The 24,636-nt window shown below is 34.3% G+C and overlaps 1 protein-coding gene across 8 annotated transcripts in view; it reads right to left on the bottom strand.

Annotated features, from left to right (window-relative positions):
- Positions 1–15,321, bottom strand: part of LOC129278581 (muscleblind-like protein 1) — a 52,945-nt gene extending 37,624 nt beyond the window's left edge. For all 8 annotated transcript variants that reach the window (XM_064111127.1, XM_064111123.1, XM_064111125.1 and 5 more), the window contains exons 1-2: positions 13,293–15,321; positions 6,348–6,521 (exon numbers count right to left, since the gene is read on the bottom strand). In XM_064111127.1, coding sequence (XP_063967197.1) covers positions 6,348–6,521; positions 13,293–13,595 — 477 coding nt within the window. In that variant the 5' untranslated portion in view covers positions 13,596–15,321. The remainder of the gene's footprint in view (positions 1–6,347; positions 6,522–13,292) is intronic.
- Positions 15,322–24,636: the final 9,315 nt, after the last annotated feature.

The raw sequence follows: 24,636 nt of genomic DNA, 5'->3' as shown, positions 1-24,636 counted from the left end.
GGATGCAAGGGTGTGGCAGAGGATTAGGCATGACACTGGGGGGGGGGTAAGAGGGGTGTAGAAAAAGATTTTGATTTTCATGGGGAGGCTAGGTTGATATTAAGTTTGTGAAATGCAGACAATTAAAATTACTAAAAATTATGGCAGAGATGGAAAATATGGTTAAGGCTAAACTGATTTTAGTGCTACATGTAAGTGGCAATCATTAATAACAGTGATAAATAAGACAAAAATTGTATTACCGAAATTATGACAGATGCAATGGGCAATTTACTCCTTTAACACTCCAATTTCTACATTTATCACATTCAAGCAAATATGCATATCATTCTAATTTGCAAAACAGCCTTTCAACAATAATTCAGCAAAAGCAAAGCAGCACCAAATACAACGTTTTCTTATGGAAAGGATAGCAAAAATAAGAAAGTAAACATTTAGGCTTCTTATACTGACAAGTGGAGCAATGTAGAAATAACAATACAAACAAATGACAATCATATAAATGATACATTTCATTACAGTTATGAAGACTGTTTGGAACAATATACTAATGGAAAAGGTTTGCATGATGCATCGAATATAGACAGATCACAATTTTGGTATTGACATGCTTATATAAAAGTGATGAAAATCTAACTGAAAATGTAAACATTATCATGGATTATTAGTTCAAGTGAGATTGGTCAATATTACTTTACAGATAGATGAAAGAATGAGATCTATTCAAATCCTTTCGAAATGTAAGATAAAATTGGTCTGTTTTAATATGAAAAATGAAAAAGATTTCTTCAAAGCCCCCACCCCACCCCAACCCCTCATCCTCCCAAAAGAACCTCACGAAACAATGCACAGATTGAATGGATTATTTCTTTGCATGGGGTATTATGTTGAGAATAATGTTCCACTGCTGAATGTTTTTCATGTTCCCCATGTTGACAGCTTCAAGGGACTCAAGATAACTAGAACAAAATACAAAATATTAAATTCATTTTTGGTGTTATTTTATACATTTTTTTTGGGAGGGGATGTAATTTGATTTCACCTTTAATGTTTTTGAGTTTGTTGTAATCATATCTTTATTTCAAAGAAGAGCAGTAAACAAATAAAATATTGATTTTATAGCCATAAAAAATGATTATTTTCTAAAAGGATTTGTCTTTTAAAAAAAAGTATGCTATGTCCTCAGAACAAGGTAAGTCACTGTGCTTTAAAACAATATGAAACATTTCTTTTCGGTATGCTCTTAAATGATTTCTGTTAGATATTTATTTGTTATTCAATTAAAGAAATTGTGAAGAAGCACAGCCACACAAATACAATGGATGCCGTTTATGAAATCATTTTAAAAAACATCTGCACTGTAAAGATAAGCCTACAAAAACATTGTGAGTGATGCTGGCATCGCATATTACACAGATCTATGAACTTTTATTCCCTTCTGGCCAATGGTTTATAAAAGCCATGAAAACAACCATGTAACTATAAAATATTCACAAATCCCTTACAAGAACTGATCAATAAACCATGAATTTCAAGCTTCGATTTTACTGGCACACTTTAGAAATTCCACTCTCGCGCTGACACTCGGGCAAAGTTCTCAGCGCGTAGAATGCTGAATATTTAAACGCGGTGCTAGGATACCGGAGAAGCTGATCGCAATGGCCGAACAGTGATTCACAGTTGGAATACGTGGAGATATCTTATGAATATTGGATGAAGGTTGAAGGGGGAAGAGGTGTTTTATTTAACAAAATCTATCATCATGAAATCTGTATAGGGGTGAGCTAAGATTGTAACACAACACTCAGTATGATTTGAAAAATTGATGACCAAAATTTGAACAGGGGGGATGTGTCTGTAATATACTTCTAAAAGGGATACAACAGTCCCATCATAGGCAATTTGCCAACAGACGATTGTCTATAGACATCTTGAATAGTAAGCAACTAAAACTCCTCATAATTTTGATATTCTCATTCCAGATATACATGTATGTAACCCTGTAACTGCTGTGCATTTCATTAGATCATCCCCTTCAAGCAGCTCCAAAACTATAAATAAAAAAAAAAAACTGTCATATTTTTTATAACATAGACCTATAAAGAGATAATGTTAGGTGGTGTGAGGTAGCATATATCAGCATATATATATATATATATATATATATATATATATATATATATATATATGTTGAAAATATTGAACAAGTGATATCTCCTTGAGAGTATCTGTACTTTTTCAATACAATTCGTAAAAATTGGGTTTCAACAAATGAAGATCTGTCTTATTTGTCACTGTACTGTAAAGAACTAATTGTTAATCAAAGAGAAAGTGAAATATGAAAATCTATATAAGACAGCTATAATACTGCGACTAGGCCTATGTATATAACAACCCAGTCCCATCATATTAACTTCCGTGTCTGGTTAAGGAAATGTGTTCTTGTTATGAATGCTTACAATGTAATCATACCCCTCCCATCATCTAGCCACACATTTTCAAGCTTGTCCCCCATTATGTATACAGCAGAGTCAGACATCTTGATGGAGTTAACTCAATTTCAAGAACCGCTGCAAAAATTGAGGCTTAAAGCCTTAGGGTATCACTTCATTAGGAGAAAAAAAGGGGAAAAAATCGCTTTACGAGACAGAATTTGCTAAAGGAAGGCAAAATTTATGGAAAGAAGATAGAAAATATGTCTTGTTTATTTAAAGTGGAGGAAATAAAGGAAATTATCCTTGAGGAAAAGGAATCTATTGCATTTTTGGTTTTCCATTTCCCATTGTCCATCAACACTGGACCCAATTTGGCATTTAAATTTCTGATCAAATTGCAAATGATCCAAATGGTAGAAAAGCTGTGATCAATTACCAGTCTACTAAAGGGCATAGAAATTATCTCGCTACACAATACTCAATAAATGGAATGAGGTTTTATCTGTTTTGTTTCTTGGCATTTAGATAAAAACAATCCCAGGATTCTGTCAAATTATCTAAACGGTCCTCATCCCTATAAAAATGTATATTCCAAAGAATAAACTGAAATCCTAACTGAAGAGCATTGTACTATTTAGATTTAAGTATCCAAATACTGTAGATGAATCTATTGAAAAAAAAACTTCCATTGTAATTTGTATAAACTAACTAGCCTCTACATCATATACGACTTATGAGCCACATCAATACTTATCTAATTTGAGGGTATTGAATATTACACTAAAATATGATTGGAAATGGAATTAAATTCATTTCTATCATCTAACTTTAATGATGAAATAGGAATCAAGTAAATGCAGATAGTTACGCAATAGATAACACTAAAAAAATCCATTTATACTTGGTTCAAAAGTCTGCCTAAAATTGTCCATTAAAATAAGTCCTGAAATTTTGTCTTTAAAGCATGATCATGAAATTTCTCTAATGAGGAAAAATTGGAAAATTCTGTTCCTAAACATTAATGTGTATAACATTCTTGTCTATATTACTTTTCACAATCAGCAAAAGGTGTAGCTAGAAGCAAGATTATGATTTTGCAGTGGCTAATCAAAATTTCTTGGAAAAAAATGACACATAATGTCAGACTAGGAAGAACCAAATCAGCCCAATTTATCATTTTCCTGAGTATAATGATGATTGTTGATAGTAATTATTATCACCATGGTTACGGGTGAAATCCAATGCATCTACTTGAAATTATCAAAATCAGCTGTATTCGATTTTAAGGAATCCCTGATCATGGCATAACGAAAATAAACTTTTAAGGTTATTTTTTTTTTGGTATACAGGTCTGATACTCTCAATTTTATACCCATGCTAGTTACTAAAGGAACTATGATAAGGCTTCACTATACCAGTCAGAATCAATAACTATAAAGTGATTTTATCTTAAGCAATTTCATCTTAGGAAAATACGGACTTATAATGAAGATAAAGTCAGTTTCTAAAGCTATAGCTTTTAGATGGTCAAATGATCTTATTTTTAAAAATAGAAAATGGGCTCATTCCTTCAACAAATATCTACTAATATCAAATTCTAATTTGAATACAACATCATTCTAATCTTAATATACTCAAGACGATAACACACAATCTGATGTCAAATTATTTCTACTTCTGGTTTTGACAGGCATTGATTTTCTCTTTTATTGCTCGTAACAAAAGAAGGGTTTTCAAAGATTTTTTTTAAGGTGTAGCTATTCTTGCCGGGTATATAAAAATCATTCTTTTGTATGATATTATAAACAGCAAGTCAACCATTCAAAGTGTGCATCGTAAATGCCAATTTCTGTCAAGTCCAACAATCATCAATATTTTGACAAATGGTTTTATAGTTTTTATCAATTAAAGGTCATTTAACTGAGGTGCTTATTGGGTAGTTTATACAAATTTACATTTTGAATCAAGCTAGGTGAAAAAATACAAACAAATACATAAAAGTCATATAATATTCAATGTTAGAGGTCCTTCGGGATGTTATTGACTGAACAACATATGTTAATGTACTTTTATTACATAAATGTTGAATATGTATCATTTATATGATGTCAGAACAAATGATTTAATTATTCAGAATGAATTCTACTCTAATGCAGAAAGGAAAAAGTCAAATGTGATGAATTTATTCCAAAATCATATGGGTTGAGTTATAAACATGATGGAGACATGTAAAGGAGTGATGCAGTGAACATTAGTGAAGCATAATATTGCAAGAAAATTGTTCCATTAAACACTTTTGCACAAAGAAATTGAATAAATATTTTTTTCTAAAGACATTCAGGTGAACAAGTTGCCAAAAATCAAACATATATTCCCTGCTACTTGGCTTAAAAGTGTTAATAATCATAAATATGTGTAAGTCCTTACAAATACCTTCATTGGGGAGGGTAATCTCAACTGATACTTTAAAGGGCAGGCAGAGAGGGTGAAAATTAAAAGCTGATATTGTATGACAGATCATTTCAGTGTATTGTGAATTAGTTCTATTAACTTGCAAACCTAATCAATTATATTTGGGGTAAATGGGGCAAAATGAAGAGGAGCTGGAAATTATGCTGCTAAGAAAGATTGAAGCAAATATGCATTACATTTCCAAGATGCACACAAAGAGATATACATATATAACAAAATGCATGATATTTGCCTTGGCATAAAAAAAAATAATTGCAATAAAAAGTAATCTCAAAATAGACATGTGCAATAAAGACTGAGCGATGCATGCATACCCAATAAATTCATAAAACACAACACAAAGAGCAAATATAATATTGAGAGGATTTTTGTTTGTTTAGTGGATAATAAAAAACAAAAAAAGCAAATGATAAATAAATGTCATATCATACGGCATGAATGTCATATGATATATCTCGCAACACAAACTCTCTTACAGTCTGTCTGAAATATCAAACCATTCCTTTGAGGAAGCAAGAGATCCTTTACTGAATCTTTGAGAATTAATAATAAAATGTTTTAGAAAGTGTCTATGTTCCAACTTAGCATCAATGTGAATTCTACATTCACTAAACTTCAGACCAAAATCCTCAGAAATTACATGAATAAAACATAAAATATTTTTAATACAAGAGAATGCAAGATATCAAAGTTTACTTATTTTCAATTGGATGGTTACCATCTTTCAAATTGGGTTTTATTATACATTATTTTGTTGCAATTTGGAAGGATTTAACTCATAGACTGCCCATTCTCTAAGTTCTGGTGAGAATCATGTAGGGGCTAAAGGTTCTGGGTTGCAATGGCTTAATAATCAAAACAGATGGTACTTGTTTCACCTGCATACACCAAACCAATGAAACCACTTATCAAATTATTAAGGAATTAATTATTATGCTCTTGATTTCTGTTAAGCCTCTGCTTTACTGTAGGCTATGCTGGGAGCAAGAAGGACATGAAACCAACATACCTTGATGTGGGATTTATGACGCTTTAGTTCCAAAAGGATGAAATATCATTCATTGTTTAGCGACATTGCTTTGTAGCACAGCCCTAATTGAGGATGGTAGATTTTTTTTTTTTGCTTCTTACCGCAAATATTAGCGAATCACCGTCAAACAAAATGCACATTACAAATGTGTAGGCCATGCAAAATGCTAGATGCAATTTGGTGTTAATTAATCCTAGCTCTTCAAAACAGCCATGACGCATAAATTTATAATGAAAAATGAAAGCAGCATCCACATGCACAGTTAAACTAAAACGTGTGCGGTCTACATTTCCTTCTACACTCCATAGGATGAAAATCAAATCACCCCCTCTCTCACTCTAACTTTCACTTAATTTTTTAATCTTTTTTTTTTTTTTCTTTTTTGATTTGTGTGTTGTAAGTGATCTTACCTGCCCGCTGGCAGGTATACTGTAGGGCGATTGGGGCACAATTTGCAGGCCGTTGTACTGTATTTGAGGGGGCGCATGCTGGTGGTAAAGGGAAGATGATGCAGATACTGAGGCAGCGGTAGAATCCTTTCCCGGGTATGGAGAGGACGTTGGGATCACAAGCTGATGGTTACTCTGCGGGAAAAAAAAGTCAAGTTGGAAGAGGAACAACAAAAGGGGGCGGCATTCAATATTGAGATATACAGATATAAACACAGGTGATTTTTTTTTCTTTTTCGTTTGATTTGCCATACCATACAGTAAAACTTTTACACAGCATAGATATACATATATATATATTTGCTTCCATAATATATTTAAACTTTGTGATATAGTGGTATAGCAGATAAAGCAGTTTGGGAGGGAAGTAAACGAGTGAGGGGTTTTATCATTTAACAGCAGGTAATGAGAACATGGAATGCAAGAATGGGAATTTACAAATGACACTTTCAACAATTGCACTTCTCCTGAAAATGCGTCATGATAGCATCATTATCATACCATATTTACTTTTACACAATATCGATTATGTACAATGCCTTTAAAACTCCCTCTTTTTGTGTTGTAAAACTTTTTGCCTTGAATTGATTAGAAAGCGTGTTATCTTTACATTGGGTGCAAAGGTGGAAATAAAATAAAGTAATGATCTCTTGAAAATCGTTAAAGTCATGACGCTAATAGAGGGGTGAGCCATTCTTTCTTATCACCAAACAATGTTTAATGCTCATTGGTGATAAGGTAGTTGATACATGTTTTACCTACCCCCCCCCCCCTTTCCTCTCTCTCTCTCTCTATCACTCTCTTGCACGATTTAAAGCCATACAGCAAGGTTGGGGCCATTTCTCAATCTAAATTTCCTTTCCATTTGTTCCTTCAATCACACCATAGGAATTTTCTTAATGGATGGGTTGGGTGTAAAAAGAGAATTTTTCTCATGATGTATTCTTGAAATGTCTATGATTGCATAGGCTACATTTTTGTTTTAATATTTGTTTCGGTTTCTTTAATCAACACAAATGTAGATGTTCATAGAAGGTATGATTGATGTAATATTTGCACATCACTGGGTTTGTTTAATCTTCTCATGAGGAAATAAAAATAGAATTTATATGACATACTGAAAGCTCATATAATTCTCATTTACATGAAATTTATCACTTCTGTTTTTTTTCTCTCTATTTTTTCTTTTTCTTGCTCTCCCTCCATCTCTACCTGTCTCTCTCCTCCTCCCCTTACTACCCTTTCTCCTCATCCTTGTCATCCTTCTCTCAATTCTCCTCCTCCTCCTACCCCATCTATTGCATCCCTCTACCCCTCCCCTCCTCCACCATCTCCCCCTCCACATCTCAGCATTTCCTAATAATCACTACATATATTTCAAAACATCTGTACGGCCTTTGTTATCCACCAAAGTTAGCTGTATAAACCAAACACTCATACTTCTCGGATTATCATGATCAAGGTCGCCGTAAAGCCCTTTTCGTTACCGTTCTATTCATAAAGGCCCGTCTACCATTGGCATTCACATTCTAATGACCGTCATTGCCAATGCACAATGCTAACGGACATGTTCAGACTGCTCAGATGAATAGATACGAAAATGAAAGAGCACTGTATAAAGGATCGTTATTGTATAGTAAAGGGAGTGTTCATACTAATGATATCCTACATGCATGAACAAGGAAAATGGGTTTTGATTTTTAAAATGCAGATCAACATGGCAGGTGGCGATCCTAGACAATTTTTTTCAAAATAAATAACTTAGTTGTATTTCAATCTTCATTGAAGCATATTTCAAATGAATCTTTAAAACATATATAAATAAAGATTTTGTGACAACCTAACAGTGTGACAAAGAACTGCCTGACATAGCAACAACTAATGTAGCCTTTGTAAACGTGTTCCAAGTAGTGAATTATAATTCATAACTATTTATCAACAAAAGAAATACCTTAACATCCCTAGGTCCATGCAAAAACTCCTACATTGGTATAGGATTTTTATAGGATTTGTTCCATAAAACGTAAACATTGATTTAAATAGATTTATGTATCTTATTTGGTATTCCTTCAAACAATTTTGTTATGTAATTATGTCCTATTAAACATTAAACCTGCAAGCCATATAAAGTGATTAGAATATGATGGAATGGTATAACGATAAGTGCGGTAGACCTATTATCTATCATTTGTAGCCTGACAGTCTAAACAAAGGGCTAGCTGATTCCGTAAAATTGCATGCATGTATGCTTATGAAACATGAAACATTTTTTCAATAACAGCCCACGCTCTAGCAATTCTTGTGAAGAAATGAATGATAGATTGATGTGAGGTATGTATCATATTGCAATATTACAATATCATTGAGAATTCTATTCATCATATAGCCAACATGATTAAAAAGGAAAATTGAAGGACAATTTCTTGTACGTAATTCTTCATGTTGATTTGACAATTTTAGAATTGTAATGGAAAACCTTATTTATTAATATGAATTTCCTTAGGTTTCTCGAGGTATACTTAATATCAGATGGTATTTTTCTTTGTTGGGGGGGGGGGGCTTCAAATCCTAGGGAAATGGTATTCAACCTTCCGAAGCATAATATAACCCTACGTGGTGATGATATGTAGGCATATAGGCCTTTATGGCAAATAGGAAAAGTGCCACTTTAATGCTCACTTAACTCTGTTTTGAGAAAGCCCTTTGAAGTGATGTTGATATGCTGATAGTATGCATTGCAATTAAAATTATTAACAAAACTTTGACATTTTTTTTTTTTTTTTTTTGGGGGGGGGGTTGTCAACTATTCACCACTAATTTACTTTTTAAAATGATATGGTCTAACTTACAGAATTATTTCTGATAATTTTCAAATAGATGCATACACAGCCTTACAAAGTAGAGAACTGTATAGGCTTACAATTTTTTTTCAATCTAATTTTTCGAGATCTCTCCCATCCGACCCCCTCCCCATGACTACAAATCGGACCTTTAAGATGTAATTGAGCTTGCAGCCAAAATGGTATTCAACGTGACATTTTCTTTCATTAACTACCGGTCCAGGCCGAGTACTGTGATTACATTGTCTGCAGATGACGAAAAGAGAATGCGAGAGAGAGCAATTTCAAATATCTACAAAATACGCTAGGAATACATGTCGTGTTCTAACCCTCCAAAGTAATATATTTTATGTATATCTATCTTCTCCTCCCCGTCACATCATAAATCTGTCTGGTGTATCGGCAATGCCCCCCATTTCTCAGAATTTCATGCATTTTTTTTTCAAGGGGAGACACAACTGCTTAACTTAAAGTCACGCTCACAGATGCAGTAAGCCCTGAAGAGTAATTTGTGAGCTTTCTCAGGTTTCTTGATAAAACTTGGGATTGTCTCAATCAAACTGGGAATATATTACTCTACAAAAGCAGGGTAATTACAAATGAAAAGGATACGTAATAATTCCCATTACAGCAAAGATTAACATTAACCTTTTCCTTTCTTCTCACGAATAAAAAAAAACTTTGCCTTTCTTCCTTTCTTTGTTTTCTTCTTTACTGACAGGCAACTATGCATTCATTCCAATCACAGACTGATTTAAAATTTCTCGACATTTCAAACAAGCACATTTCAACCTCTTCATGTCTATCATCTTAAAAGTTGTAGCCTAAAATGATACTTATTCTGCCCCTGAATAGATATGATAAATGCATCCGACGGTGAACATTGAACAGGATTCTAATTTACAGCCTAATATGCAACCAGTGTTTAATAAATGAAAACATTACAATGGATGCATCAACATAGATGTGTCAGTATATTTCATGAATCTGTAACCCCCCTTCAATTAAAAAGGATAATACTGAAAGATTTTGTACATAAAATTCCTATTTTTAGGATTTGTTAAGGGCCCAACCCTATCCTGTAAATGCAATCAATAATCCCAAAGAAATAATAGCAAGATTTAGTTTCAAAATAGTTGTAAGTTCCCAATACATAATCTTTTTTCGATTGTCCTGGATCATTTTCATCTTCCGATACCATCCATTTCTTTCACCCTACTCTTTGCTTCTAGTTAATTCACCTTCTTCCTATCTTCTTTATCTCCCTCTCCATTTCTCATCGTTCTTTTCTCTTTTGTATTTGTATCACACTTACTCTCTATATATATGTCCCTCATATCCACCACCTTACAAATCATCCATCTCTTAGTAGTTTGTGGCGGGGCCTTTCAATCTTTTGTCTAATTTTGTTCGAATGTAACTGATGCGCATACCCTCATTTTAAATGCCCCTCCTTTATTTAGGGTATACTGTTTTTTGTAACATATAGTATGCCATTATTATAGGCCCTAATACTCTTCCTCTTGCAAGAGAAATTAATTTAAAATGCAAAATAAATCATGATGATGGTGATGACGATGATGATGATGGTGGTGGTGATGATGATGATGATGATAAAAATGATGGTGATGATATGAAATTAATAATTTTTTATGTTTTGAAACTGAGTTTATGATAGACAGTGCAAAAGGAAAGCAAATGTATGTATGAGTAATAAAACGATTGCTATCGAGTCAATAGATGTAACAGGGAGTCAATACAGGCAATACAAGAATCAATTCTTTAAAGTTTGTTCACAACTAACATAAATCATTCTTCATAAATGTAATATTGGTCAATATATTCTTTTGGATCAAAGCCTCGACAGAGACGAATGTTTAAAGCAAACTTTAGAATTGCAGCGGGCAGAAACTTTTGTGAAAAGGAGTCGAAGGTTGAATAAATAGAATGTTCTCAGAGTTCCAAAAGTCTAATCTCCTAAGCAAATGTTCAAATGTAAGAATGATTTGACATCAAATTATCGTTACTTGCTTTACCCTAAACAATAGGAAATCAAGGCAAATGTCAAATAGGTTTTATCTTCCATTTAAAGCTACAACTGTTTCATGTTACATGTAAATATGATGTTCATACAAGTGAAATTACCACGCTAAGTAGAAAATTAAATTCCTTTTTCATTTGTTTATAGGATGATAAATCGATTATGATGATGATGATGATGATGATAATGGTGATGATGATGGTGATGATGATAATGATGATGATGATGATGATGGTGATCATGATAATGGTGATGACGATGACGATGATGAGAAAGCTGATGATGATGATGTTGATGATGGGAATGACAACGATGAGGGTGATAATGATGATAAAGATGGTGATGATGGTGATGATAGTAGTATAAGTAGTAATCGTGGCGGCGGCGGTGGTAGTGGTGGTGATGAAAAATGAGGTAGTGGTAGCAATAACATGATGATGATGTGATAATATATATGAGATGACAAAACTTATTTATCACACAGACATTGAAGATGGGGATGATAATGATATGAAATAATATTAATCTAATATAATAAGAAACTTCATCAATCGCATGAAAATCCAGAAAGCTTTAGTTGATAATTACAGACTGTGACAAAAAGTTATGTTTTTAATCATTATCAATCGTTTTCCCTTTGTTTGCATTTAAATGTGATATTGTGAACAATGTAATGTAATAGTGAGCCTCAGGAATGTTATAATAAACTTCTATGGTGTGAAAATATTCATATATGTGCTTATGTGTGGGAGCAGATGTTGGTATAATCTTAACACAAGTTTCTCTATATAGATGACGAACAATGAAAGCAAATGGGTTCAGGGTTAGTGTGCGGAAAATTGCAAGAAACACACATATTTTCGCAAATATACGCTCCAACCATTTTCAAAATGCATTTTATTTTCTAACATTGCAGCTAAAATCTTTATGAAGAGTTTGCCAACTGGAGTAACTTTATGCAGGTTTGTGCTTGAAGTTGCGACATGCATGCCATCAATATGAACGATGCAATGAGGAAAATGCATATCATACCGGAAAATGCACCAAGATATAGTTATAGTGCATGAAAAATGCATCATAATTGTTATAGGCAACTGCACAAAACAATTTCATGAATACTAAGGAATGGGGATAGTAAATATATAACAAGGCAAGTACATCAGTTTGTTATAAAGAAACATAGTGCAAATAATGAAATATTTGAATTTCATTGCCATTGTGGGAAGGAAAATTAGTGGGCCATATTCTTTTGAGAATAAATGTCAACAATACAACTTATCTTAATAATCAAAAATAATGTTTGCAATCGAATTATTCTATTTTGGTAATTTTTTATTTTATTTCAATTCTAGTTGCCACAAAACTGAAGTATATTCACTATAAATCTGGGATTTTTTCTATATTTTAATCTTAGTGTTAATTCATAGACGTTAATCTTTGCTCAAAAGAGTTTTAGTTTGAAAAAAAGCAAAGCACAACTGTACATTTACTGAAATATTTTGTACTATCCTACATAAAAATTATTTTCAAAATTGCCATATTATTCAATTTTGATTCACAACATTAAAATGTCATTTTTTTATTGAAAATAATTCTGAAACAATCTATCACTTTTTCTGCTTTGTATGTAAATCACTGCAGTTTAACCATGGCACTGAAAAATTGTTCCTGAAATGCATTAATATCAAAGAATTTGCTCTTTTTGTAGCTACAAGATCAGAAATTTGTTTGATAAATATTCAATGCATAGGCCTTAATTCATCCACTGTGCTGAGGCATGGGTGGCAATCACAAACTACATGTAGTTCTCAAGTTATATTATACAAATATAGATTATCTGCTTTAATATACGAAACTGCTTTAAGAAATAGTTATTAAAAAAACAAATTCAACAGCGAGGATCATACAAAAAACAAGAAAACGAACTGCTATTTAAAAAGGGGGGGGGGAGAGCACAACTAAGATATGCAAAGCATGACTGGGATTTAGTTTCTTTTCGAGGATGGGGGGTGGTAAGGTACTCACCCCAGGGCCTGCCTGAAGTCCTTGGCTACCCAGAAGGGTGGTGGAGTTGGGCGAGGGTTGGAGCTGGAGGTTGGTCATGCCGACTACTTGCTGAAGCTGCTGGTTCTGGAGGTTCTGCAGCATCTTCTGGGTGGCGAGCGTGTTACGCCCGTTGATCTCCAGCTGAGTTTTGAGGTGTGGGGGCGGGTGCAAGTACTTGCAGTTCTCCCTTGTACAGCGACCCTGTGAGCGAGCGGGAAAAATCAGAAAACATGAAGACGGAATGGGTAAACATGGATATACGTGATCGACAAAGGAAGGCATTATCACATTATTGCCAGTGAGGAGGCTCCAATTTTCTCATTGTTAATAACTGTGAATAGGCTTGAACTTGCTGAAATAGAAATCTGCTAACTCGTAAATCCATTGTCAACTAACCTGCAAAGAAATGATAATACAATCTGAATACTGGATTGACATGAAAATTCCTAAGTTCCTGGATGAAAAAATGATGTTGAAGGCAGCAATAACGCAACATGCGGAAAACTCTGATATACCTCAATGCGGGCCTATAACTGATTGACCACGGAAAACAGTGACGAAAGAAAAAGGAGAATGAAACAGAAATAAACAAGAGATGATAAATGGCGACCAGGTTGCACTTTGCATGCTATGTGTATATTGAAAATATGTTTCTTCCTTCCTTAAACAGTCAGCTGATAAATATAGGAAAAGGGAGCTGATGTGAGAATTTTACTTCCTCCATTAGAACAAGTGTATCATTACTAAATCGTTGTACATGACCCAATCTCATACTCTTTTAAACTGCATTATCTGCACAGATTCAATACACCATTCTTCATCATAGAGCACTGATTGGGGAGAGTGTGACGATTCACCTACATATCCATGGTGATATATCAAATTATGGACATCAGAACATGAATTTCTATTCTGAATTAGATATTCAATGTGACAAAAGGCTTTTGGCAAAGAGCACGTTATAATGTACTTCAATTCAAATTAAATAATGTTTTACTTGTAAACAAATCCATGGACAAGCCATTTTCAAAAGCATTATCGAAAATGTTCCCGATACTCTGCGTATAGTATTCTGTATCTTCATGATCATTTTCAATATCGTCTCCGTCGCTATCTGCATCATCATCATCATCAATACTGCTCAAATGATCTTTTCTACTTCTGCTAATGCTGCTATTTTGGATTCTACTAGAGTTTCTCCAACTTCTTTTCTAAATATTTCTTAATACTAAATATTTCTCCATAATTATCATCATTCACCACTATTTTCTCTATAATCATCATCGTCCTCACATCATCACAGCTAAAATGAAATCATTAACAACACCCCGATTCTATCTCAGCTGGTAATATGTCCTACTGCTAGTTTAATGATATTCAGACCACTTCTTGGTCTTTCGCTTTTGATTATTTACAGGTATTCTTCAATTTGGCGGGCTCCTGCATGGTAGCTTTGTTTGCTCCCGTAATGCCAGCACACCCTTCCTCTGTTTGCCACCATCAACGACCCAACATGTGAGCATACATTATACGTGTCAGACAGGCATCTTAAAATCAGACGCTGAGCGGCAGAAGGACGTTAGCTCGATTGGGAAGCAGGATTTTAAGAGCCTTCTAACTCTCAAGAAACCATGGTACCATGCCACTATCATCTTGCAAGGCTCTTGGTTTGTTAAATGGCGAGAGAGCGACATGTTAATGAGGAAATACAGTAAAATACTCTTGTTATACTATTTGATATTAGGGACTAATGGCTTCTATGAACACATTACTTCAAATGTGGTTTTTAAATCAAAAGTAATGGCCTATATCAAATGGGGAAACAATTAAAATTTTCTTGCATATTTAGAAGTTGATGGAAAATAAAAAAAGGCTATTATTTAGCCTTATTGTCCCATACCGGAATATGAGAATATTTCAAATTGTACAGAGTTATTTCCCCTCTTTAGGAAACAATTTATGGATTATTTAAGAGCGCATAATGAATTTGAGTTAATTATTTTCTTTCTGACAAGTCTCAGTGGGTTAGTTTCCAGTAAAAGGGGGGTTCTAGAAATAATGCATTTACATACTTATGCTGAATGAGGATTTTAGCAGATTTGCAACATAATGGAACACAAACCAGGGATTTATAGCTTTGATACGACAAAGATTCAAACAAATAAAAGTTGATAAAAGACTACAATCCGGTTGAGCTAATAAAAAGAATGGATGCCATTGATTCTAGAAAGCCTCCCCCAGCAAGCTCGTCAATAAATAACGAGATCACAGACTAGAACATGATACGGGAGCAAAGATCAAGACTACTTTGGAACTTTGGACTTTAAACAATTAGCAAGAGGCAATAATAATCTCATTAAATGTTAACGCAGGTGCATGCATGTAAGGTTCTTTTGGTCTTTGGTTCTGTTATGTTTGAGTGGGGTAACGAGACCAGAACCGGGAACAAGAGTAAATAAAGTGAGTGGTAGAGGGGTGGGGTGCAGACATGGAAAGAAGATCAGAGAGAGAGAAGAATTGAGAAAACGGGAAAGGTAAAAAGGAAGAGATAGAGGGAATGGAAGGGGAGAAACGGAAACACAGATGAGGATGGGAACAGGACGGAAAGAGGGGGAGAAAGGGAATGGAATTAAAGCAAGTTCAGAAGGGGAACATCAGATATAGAAGAGTCCATTAAACAACAAAAATAAAGAGCAAGACTAAATATTGAGGATTATTATGGGTATACAACCAAGACCATAAAGAAAATCATCCTAATACCAGAGCAAGACAAAAGATCATATGAGAGAGATATATGAAGATGGATAGGCGATAGAGGGGAAAACTTTAGTGTCTGGGTTAGAAAAATTTATCTACATAGATTGATAGCTTGCCGAAGCGTTTGCTATAGTATAAGAATACAATGCGGCACGTAGCGGAATCTAACCCGCCATAGTTGAGTAAATATGAACAGAAGTACAACATGAACGTGAAAAGACAGCTAAATTGGCAATGTTGTATTCTCCCATGTATGGCACAGTGCAGACATATTATGACACGGGGATTTTTTTGGAAAGATTTTGCAAAGAAAATGCAAACGGTGTTAGCGTTATGTTTGCTTAGTGTTGAGTTTACCAAAAGGGGTGTGAAGGCACATAGTCTGCAATGTTGCATCCGCCTTAAAGACAGAACAATTGCAGCTTCATGTAACAATTTCATTAAACTGGCAGATTTCAATCAGTAAATTATTAGAAGTATATGTCATTTCAATCAGCATTCAAATGGTTAAGAAAGTAGATGAGGAGACATTCATAATTTTCCATGAATATTTGTGGCATCAGGAATTTATATTTTTTATGTCATCACTTTTTACAACACTGAGTGAACCTATTTCAGCAAGAATATGAAATTTACATTTACATCAATAATCAGTACAAACCCAAATTCTAGATATAATAAGAGATTTATATTTGAGGGAAGATTGGGGGGGGGGGTGTACGATAAACAACATTTGGCCTGTTTCTTCACGAATATTATTAGGGAAGCCTTCATATTCTCAATGCATGTGTACAGAGTTAACAAGATGAGGAAATAAGATTTTTTAATGTTTTATTTCATATCTTCTTGGCCGTACTGTAACACTGCACTTTGGCAAGAATTCAAGAACAATATTTTCACATCAACATATGCCATTTTTTTCTCTCTCTCCAATATGCTGAGCCAATGGAAAAATATTTCTCTAGCAGATTCATAGTCATAAAGAAAATCAATTGGTTTATCAAACTATCAACATCATCAATATTAGTATACCAGAGAATCACAGAAATAGAAATACAGAGACAAAACTATAGCATAAATCAATTCAGTTCTCAGAAGCCATCAAGATCAATGAAACACAAAGGAAACCATAACCACTATCAAGGAGAAACAAAATACAGATCTTTGAAATAAAAATACAACATATCCTGGATGAAACCAACATAGCGCCAACAATTTTGAAGAGTTTTGGTGAGGTTTTAATTTTTACAACATGGATGACGTTCATAGGTGTGTTAATTGTGGGAAAGCTGGATTTGTTTGCGATATATTTCTTTGTTTCATTCCTCCATTGTATGTTGTTCACTGATATGTGAAAACACTTTATAAGCCAGCCAAGCATGTCTGCATGATCAATTTCATAAAAGGTGTGTATTTGCTCTATACAGACATACATTGCTTGGTTCAAGTAATGCGGTTTTGATGTTAATGCGTACATCAGACACTATCGGGAGACTGGGGCTTCATGGTTACTTAAATCAGTTTAAGTACTGAAATAGGAACTCAACTAGTTCATTGCATGAGGTTTTTCTTCTTTTGCAACAAGCACATACTCCTTTCCATTTACAACCGATTTATAGGCCTACTCATTTCTTTTGGGAACAGGATGGGACCTGTGCAAATTTTAGGGTAATTTACAACAAAAAAAACATTTATTGAGAACAGGTTATATTGAAATCAGTCTGAATCCACCTTTAAAATGCAGTCATAATTGCATATTCTGGTACCTATGTCATTCACACTTTTAAAAAGTTTAGAGAGATATCATTTGCCTTGCATTCGCGATTAGGAAAAAAAGATAAGGAAATAAAAACTATCATCACATGATTTATATAGACCTTCAACAAAGGGATAATATATAAATCACTTTTTACAAATCAAAATGAGAAAGGGTTGATGTTGTGATTTACATGAAAAACATATTATTGAACACTCTAAATTTTAAATATTCATCTGAATAGTTCTAAATATACCACACAAGAATAGACTGTGAAATGAATTCCAATAATAGGCATCTATTGTTTGCTTGAAATTAGAAGGTACCTTACACAAACCAATGCCATTTTGGTTCCAAATCATTGATATCGTGCTTGTTTACTTTCAAATGCTTTAATTACAGATTCTTTTACCTCATGGCACGCAGGTATTTCCTTGTAAGACATTGAAGTACCCCCAAAATATGTTTCTTTACATTGAACAATGGAAACCAAAGGTCGTGTAGATATTATAGGAAAATCGCTCAAGATATCAAAATATCACTTATCTGCCTTTCCTTATAAAAAAAATACTTTCATTTTTTCCTGATAGCTGTTATTTCCTTTAAGCTGAAACTACAACCTATAAAAATACTGCAATAACTGCTAAGATTCCAAGAAATCGCAAAGAAAAAGGTCATGAACATAGAGTAGGACTATACAATATTCAACAAGATTTCTTGGATAATGCTTTTTTTTCCTCTTCTAATTATTTGTGGAAATTGCTTACTTTCATCACAGAATAGAACATAAAACTATTTTTAACTCTTTAGGTCCATTACAGCCTATTTTAATTGATTTGTTTATTCAAGCTCAACTGAAGTGTGAAAATAGCCATTAATTACGTATGTTAACTGCAGCTTTGAAGTTCAGATCTATTTTTGGTATGTGTGTATGTTATATTGACGTATTATTGTGTGTGCTTCATCAATTACATGTAGTATCATATTATATGTGCACAAACTAAAGGCACTGCTATTATGTGGCAACATATCGTTCTGGCATATATATCCCTTGACAAAAATAATTTGTTGGATATCTGTTGCATTTCCATAGATAAAATAAACACTCAAAACCACAAAAAATCTAAATTGGTAAAGATTGCTTGATTTGCTTCTATGTCTGAGAGACAAATATCCTTTTCACTTGTTCTTTCACAATAAAGTAAAAAAAGAACCCAAAAAAAATATATAGGCCCTATATACAATAAGGGCTTGTCAGAATATACCTATATCAACAAATAAAAAACACAATAGATTGAAGACATTATTATTAGAAGGTGAAAAGAAAAAGAGGGAAGGAGAAAGTAAAAGAGGGTAGGAGAAAGAAAAAGAGGTTAGGAGAAAGAAAAAGAGGTTAGGAGAAAGAAAAAGAGGTTAGGAGAAAAAAGAGGGTAGGAGAAAGAAAAAGAGGTTAGGAGAAAGAAAAAGAGGGTAGGAGAAAAAGAGGGTAGGAGAAAGAAAAAGAGGGTAGGATAAAAAAAAAAGGTTAGGAGAAAGAAAGAGGGTATGAGAAAAAAAAGAGAGGAGAAAGAAAAAGAGGGTATGAGAAAAAAAAGAAGGTAGGAGAAATAGAATAATGGGAGGATGGGAGGAGGGATAAAAGGGGGCTTTTCACTAGGGGAAGGGGGGGGGGGGGCTCCTGTCTCAATATCCTCCATCTTCCTATCAATTCCAATAGACAATACCCCCAAACTCCCCATCTACCCACTCCCAATCTTAAACTCATTTCACAAACGACATCACTCACGACCAATTTTCTTCTTTTCTCCCATCGGCTGACCTCCTCACCTTACCTTCTCCTGCACTCTGCAAATTGGCAATCCAACTTCAACTCTCACGTTGCAATAACCGTCCGCAGACTGTCAACAGCCTATAGCATTACTCCGCTATGGTTCTCACTAGGTTTGGTTTCTCACTAGACATAACAACCAAGACAAAACATCTTCCAAACAGACTCGGCGATGTACCCTAATACCTCTCTAACCACCAATCCAGCGACCCAACGACGGAAAACTGAAAGTGAAAATTCGTCATCGGAGCTCAATTTCAGAGTCAAGCTTTACTGGTTAGCGCATTCACCGCTCAAACACGAAAGTAGTTTCTCTGTCCTATATGCCCCTCACTGGATAAAGGTGGAAGGGTTTATTGAGTGTTTTAGCGACGACCAACGCGAGAATAAATAATGATTTATGGGTCCAGGCCCACAGATCAGAACAACAAAATGAGCAGGTATGGCCTTTGATAAGCTTAGGATGATAATGTTTTCTCAATAAAGCCATCTATTTACTGACTTCATAGCATACAGATTTTGGTTCATAAAGAAATGTATTTTTCTTTACAACTACTAGGTGTATATACAAGTTCTAAGTTTTAGAATCAATTACACATGTTAGCCCATATTGTTCTTCCGTTAAAATGATAAATATAACCCCTCCCCTTCCCTGATTGTTAAAAGCCTTGTCTTCAAATTGTTAACATTTCACAAGCAATTTTTTAAAGATCGGGCTGTAAGGTAGAATTCATAAATATTCTTTTAATATTAAAATTGGGTTGGTAAGACGGAGAGGCATGGGCACTTTAGGGGGAAAAAATCTATTTCCCTTAAAAAATTGGTTGCATTAATTGTTGCCATTAACGATCAGTAAGGAAATTCCACATGCTCACCTTAAGACTTATACATCCTGAATTACTTTTAGTATACAGAACTTTCTGTCTCAAAATAATCACAAAACCAGCAAATTCAGGGAAGAGAAACCATTGCCTGCGTTCCCATGAATGTAACTACTCTTTGTTTCTATTTCAAAGAATAGTAGTTCCATGGAGTAATGAAACAGTATCCATCCCTTGATTTAAAGGGGAATCCAGCCTTAGTCATAAAATGTTGTGTTGGGAAGGAGAAAAATAAATGAAACAGAATGGTGAAAGTTTTAAAGAAATCGGACAAGCAATAAGAAAGTTATAGCTGCTTTAAAATTGAGATCACTAATACTATGTAGATTTCAAATTGGCAACTGCGTAAGTAAGTTATGACAAAGGGCACGGACAACTTTCCCATAGGCCATGTACTTTATTATCAGGGATTTGTGGTATTCTCTTAAGTACCCCTTCCCCAGTAATCTAAATGTAACCCAGGTAGTATATTGTTGTATGTCCTCATGAAAGAAAAATACAATTTGAAATAAAACTTTTGGGAAAAATGACATTTTAGCCATAACATGTATTGGAGTACATGGAAGAGTAGTCCTTGCCTTACATCACTATGACATCCCATATGCGGCCAATTTGAAGTCTCCATGGGTATAGTGATTACCAATATTTACAACTTTTAAAAATTCATAACTTTCTTGTTGTTTGTCCAATATTGTTCAAACTTTCACCTATCAACTTGTCTGATTTTTTTTTCCTTATAAAAACAAGTTTTTATTTGGGTTGGATTCCCCTTTAAATCGTAAATGTTTACAATTTACTCATCTTTATGTAAGGTAAAATATTTTTCTTGTTCACACAGGCCTATATTAGTTTCCTCATTATTTTGTTAGAAATGAAATTTCTAGCGTTGAGATTAGATATTAAAAAATGAAAGAAACTAACCATCTCCCCCCCCCCACACACACACACACAGAAAAAAGTGAAATAATAAAATAAATGAACAAAAATAAGAGAGAGAGACGGAGGGTGAATGAAAATAATAAACTAAAATAAAAATGTTACTCATAATTTTAAAGTGTTTATGAGTTATGTGAATATTGCTGAGTTCACAACCTAATGCCAAGTTGAGAATGTCAGCAGTTGCCTTTAAAATACGGGGTCACGCAAAGTAGCACCAGTGCATGGAAAATGGGTTAGCCCATTACGAAAAAAAACACACACTGAAAGATCAGCCTAATGAGATAATCAGTAATGTTTTTACTACGATTAGAGAGACTTCAAATACAGGGCACTAGCCGAGCTAACGCGGGAGGAAATTCACATTTCTGCGGTAATGTTGCCCCCAATGTCTTGCTTCGTCTCGACGGCAAACGTGAAGAGGAAATGCCTGTTAGCTGCCCATTAGGGGTACTAACTCCTGCTCATCAAGTGGATTTTAGACACTTTTTAGTTTATGAATGTGAAGGTGTAAATGATCGGAAATGAGAGATTAACCTACAAAAGCAAATGATATCCAATGGCCAGGCCTGCAATGGCTATTGATATTCAATAGATATCATGATGATAAGTCACTCTGCCAGCAGGCGAGAAGTCAGCATCAAATAGTCTATGTTTTATCCTTCATTATCATTTACTTGAGATTAAGCAGATGCATTACTGTATAATCCCAGAAATTTCGTGACATTGACCATCAGGAAGTTGGAAATAGAAGCCCACTTTGGCAAAAAATACCAAAAAATTTCATACTCAGTTTTGTCTTTCATTGCTTTCATCATATTAAATCATAGTAATTCTCTAATTTATGAACCTTACCTTCAACGAAAGTGCTATCGCAGTACCATCGCCTACTATAATGTAAATTCCCAGAAAGAATGTAGAAGATAAAACACTAAGGCCCTTATTCTTAACGCCTGTTTAACCTAAATCACAGTCTAAGTCTGGGCTAAAATTAATGGAAGCTTTTAGCAACAAACATTTTGTTTACAACTTATGTTAAATTTGAATTTGGTGGGATCTTTCCCCATGTTTCAATGGTGAAGAAAACTTGTCTATCTCTTCTTTCAAGATGGTTTGAAATGATTTGAGTGCCAAGATGGAAAACATTGGATATCAAGTGGGAGTATCGCTCTTACTTCCATACATGCCTCCAAGTCAAAGAACTCTGAAGATTTGTCATAAAATGAAGAAGGATACAAAATAACACAAACAGCTATCAAATGACAGGATTAAGTTTGCCATTTAAAAAATCTAAACTTTCAGGACATCACTGACAACGCGATTATATCCCTCGCAGATCTAAATTTGGCATTAATTTGTAGGTCACACAAAAACACCAACACCCAATCTGCATCCAGATTGAAGCCCTAATGAAATCAAACACCTCCAGTTTCCAACAGAATGGTATCATTTATCTGCCATTCTCCCTGGGGCCATTCACCTGCAACCTGTTGCTTGCTACAGCCAGAGAAAGGATCACTCTCTCTCTTGTGGTTGTATATTTTCTCTTCTCAGCTGGCAGCAGAGTCCATGCTGACCCAAGTCAGGTCACGTTTTGTCTAGACGTTTAATTAGCAGTGGAGTGACCTTGGCTACCAGGTCTGGCTGTTGGTACTACCAAGGGTTTAGGGTAGCTAGAGGGGCTTTATGGATCCATCTCTACTGGTCATGCTTCATTGCTTGTCTGCCACATTCTCTCATCCCAAGATGGCATGAGGTTTGCATATGTGTGCTCAACTCCTCCTTTCCCTAATAAACTACATGTAATTTTTTCATGCCAGAGAGTCAAGAGCACATCCTTCTTTTTCTTTTATATTTTGCCTCCTACCTAGATGTGAGATGTTGATAGCTTAACATTCATTACCTTAACAATTATCTTTTCTTTTCCCCTTCTCCTCCTTTATAGGGCCTACCATCATTTTCCTTCTTTCTTTTTTTTAATTTTACATCTTTGTTTCCTTCTTTAGTTGTATCTCCCTATTTTTCTCCCTCATCTTCTTTCCCTCGTCTTTTTTTCTTCTTTTCTTTTCATTTTACTTTTATTCAAATTTTCTTTAATGTTATTATAAAATTAAGCCTTTGTTTAATTTTTTCTGTCCATTTTCCTTGTCTGTAACTATCAGGTAAATCTATCCAAATGCCACCCAAAATTTTCTTGATTGACCCATAATTCATCTGAACTCTTCACCACAAAACAAACTCCACTCCAGTGCCTTTCCACCATTTTTTGTACCAAAAGTTCAGAAAGTACAAAAAGAGATAATTCTTAAGATAAGAACCTCCTGACTCAAAGACCACAACAACTGCTTCCTCTAACATAGCTACATGCTAATAATTAGGGGAAACAAAACCACCCAACATATTCCTTTACATGTGGGATTAAGGACATGAAACCAGAAAAAAATTGTCTTACAAACCACCATGATTTCATCCTTAAACTAATTATACTAATTATTTAACGGGCAAGCAAAATTACATGCAGTTCAATTTTTTTTAAGGCATCACCACATATTGGTGTTTTGGAAGACACCTACTTAATCAATACTGCACAGTAAGTTGACTGTATAAATAACACCTAGGCCTACTCTATTGTTAAAGTTTATAGTGGATTCATCAAACGTTGTACCTTTATAGATTCAGGGAGGGGGGGTAAGTAAAGGTTCACTAAACATTTCGTAAACTGGGATCTATTATATTTCATTCTGTTGATATAGAAAAAATGAAAATAAAAATCTACAACATTTTAATTATATCAGCTGCAATACAAAGTCAATATCTAGAATAAATATAATTGTCCATGTTAAGCTGGCGTGCCATAGTTTACACTTCATTGAAAGCTTTTCAGGGTCCCGTCTTATAAAGAGTTGCAACTGATTCAATCAATCTCAACTATACGGAAAACCATCATTGTCATAATTTCCTACCAAAATATTGCACAAAGATCACTTGTAATCAAAGAGGAACACATCAAATTGTCGAGAAACAATGAATGCATGAGTATACATCATATCTAGAAAACATTTTGAAACAATCATGTATTTTAGATGTTGATGTGGCTGGCTTTCCATAGTTGTGGTTGATTGGATCAATCGTGACTCTTCGTAAGACGGGGCCCTGATCACCCTC

Source organism: Lytechinus pictus, chromosome 16 (assembly GCF_037042905.1).
Source record: "Lytechinus pictus isolate F3 Inbred chromosome 16, Lp3.0, whole genome shotgun sequence".
Lineage (NCBI taxonomy): Eukaryota > Metazoa > Echinodermata > Echinoidea > Temnopleuroida > Toxopneustidae > Lytechinus > Lytechinus pictus.
The sequence above is the reverse complement of the archived record's forward strand: the minus strand, read 5'-3'. Positions and strand labels throughout refer to the sequence as shown.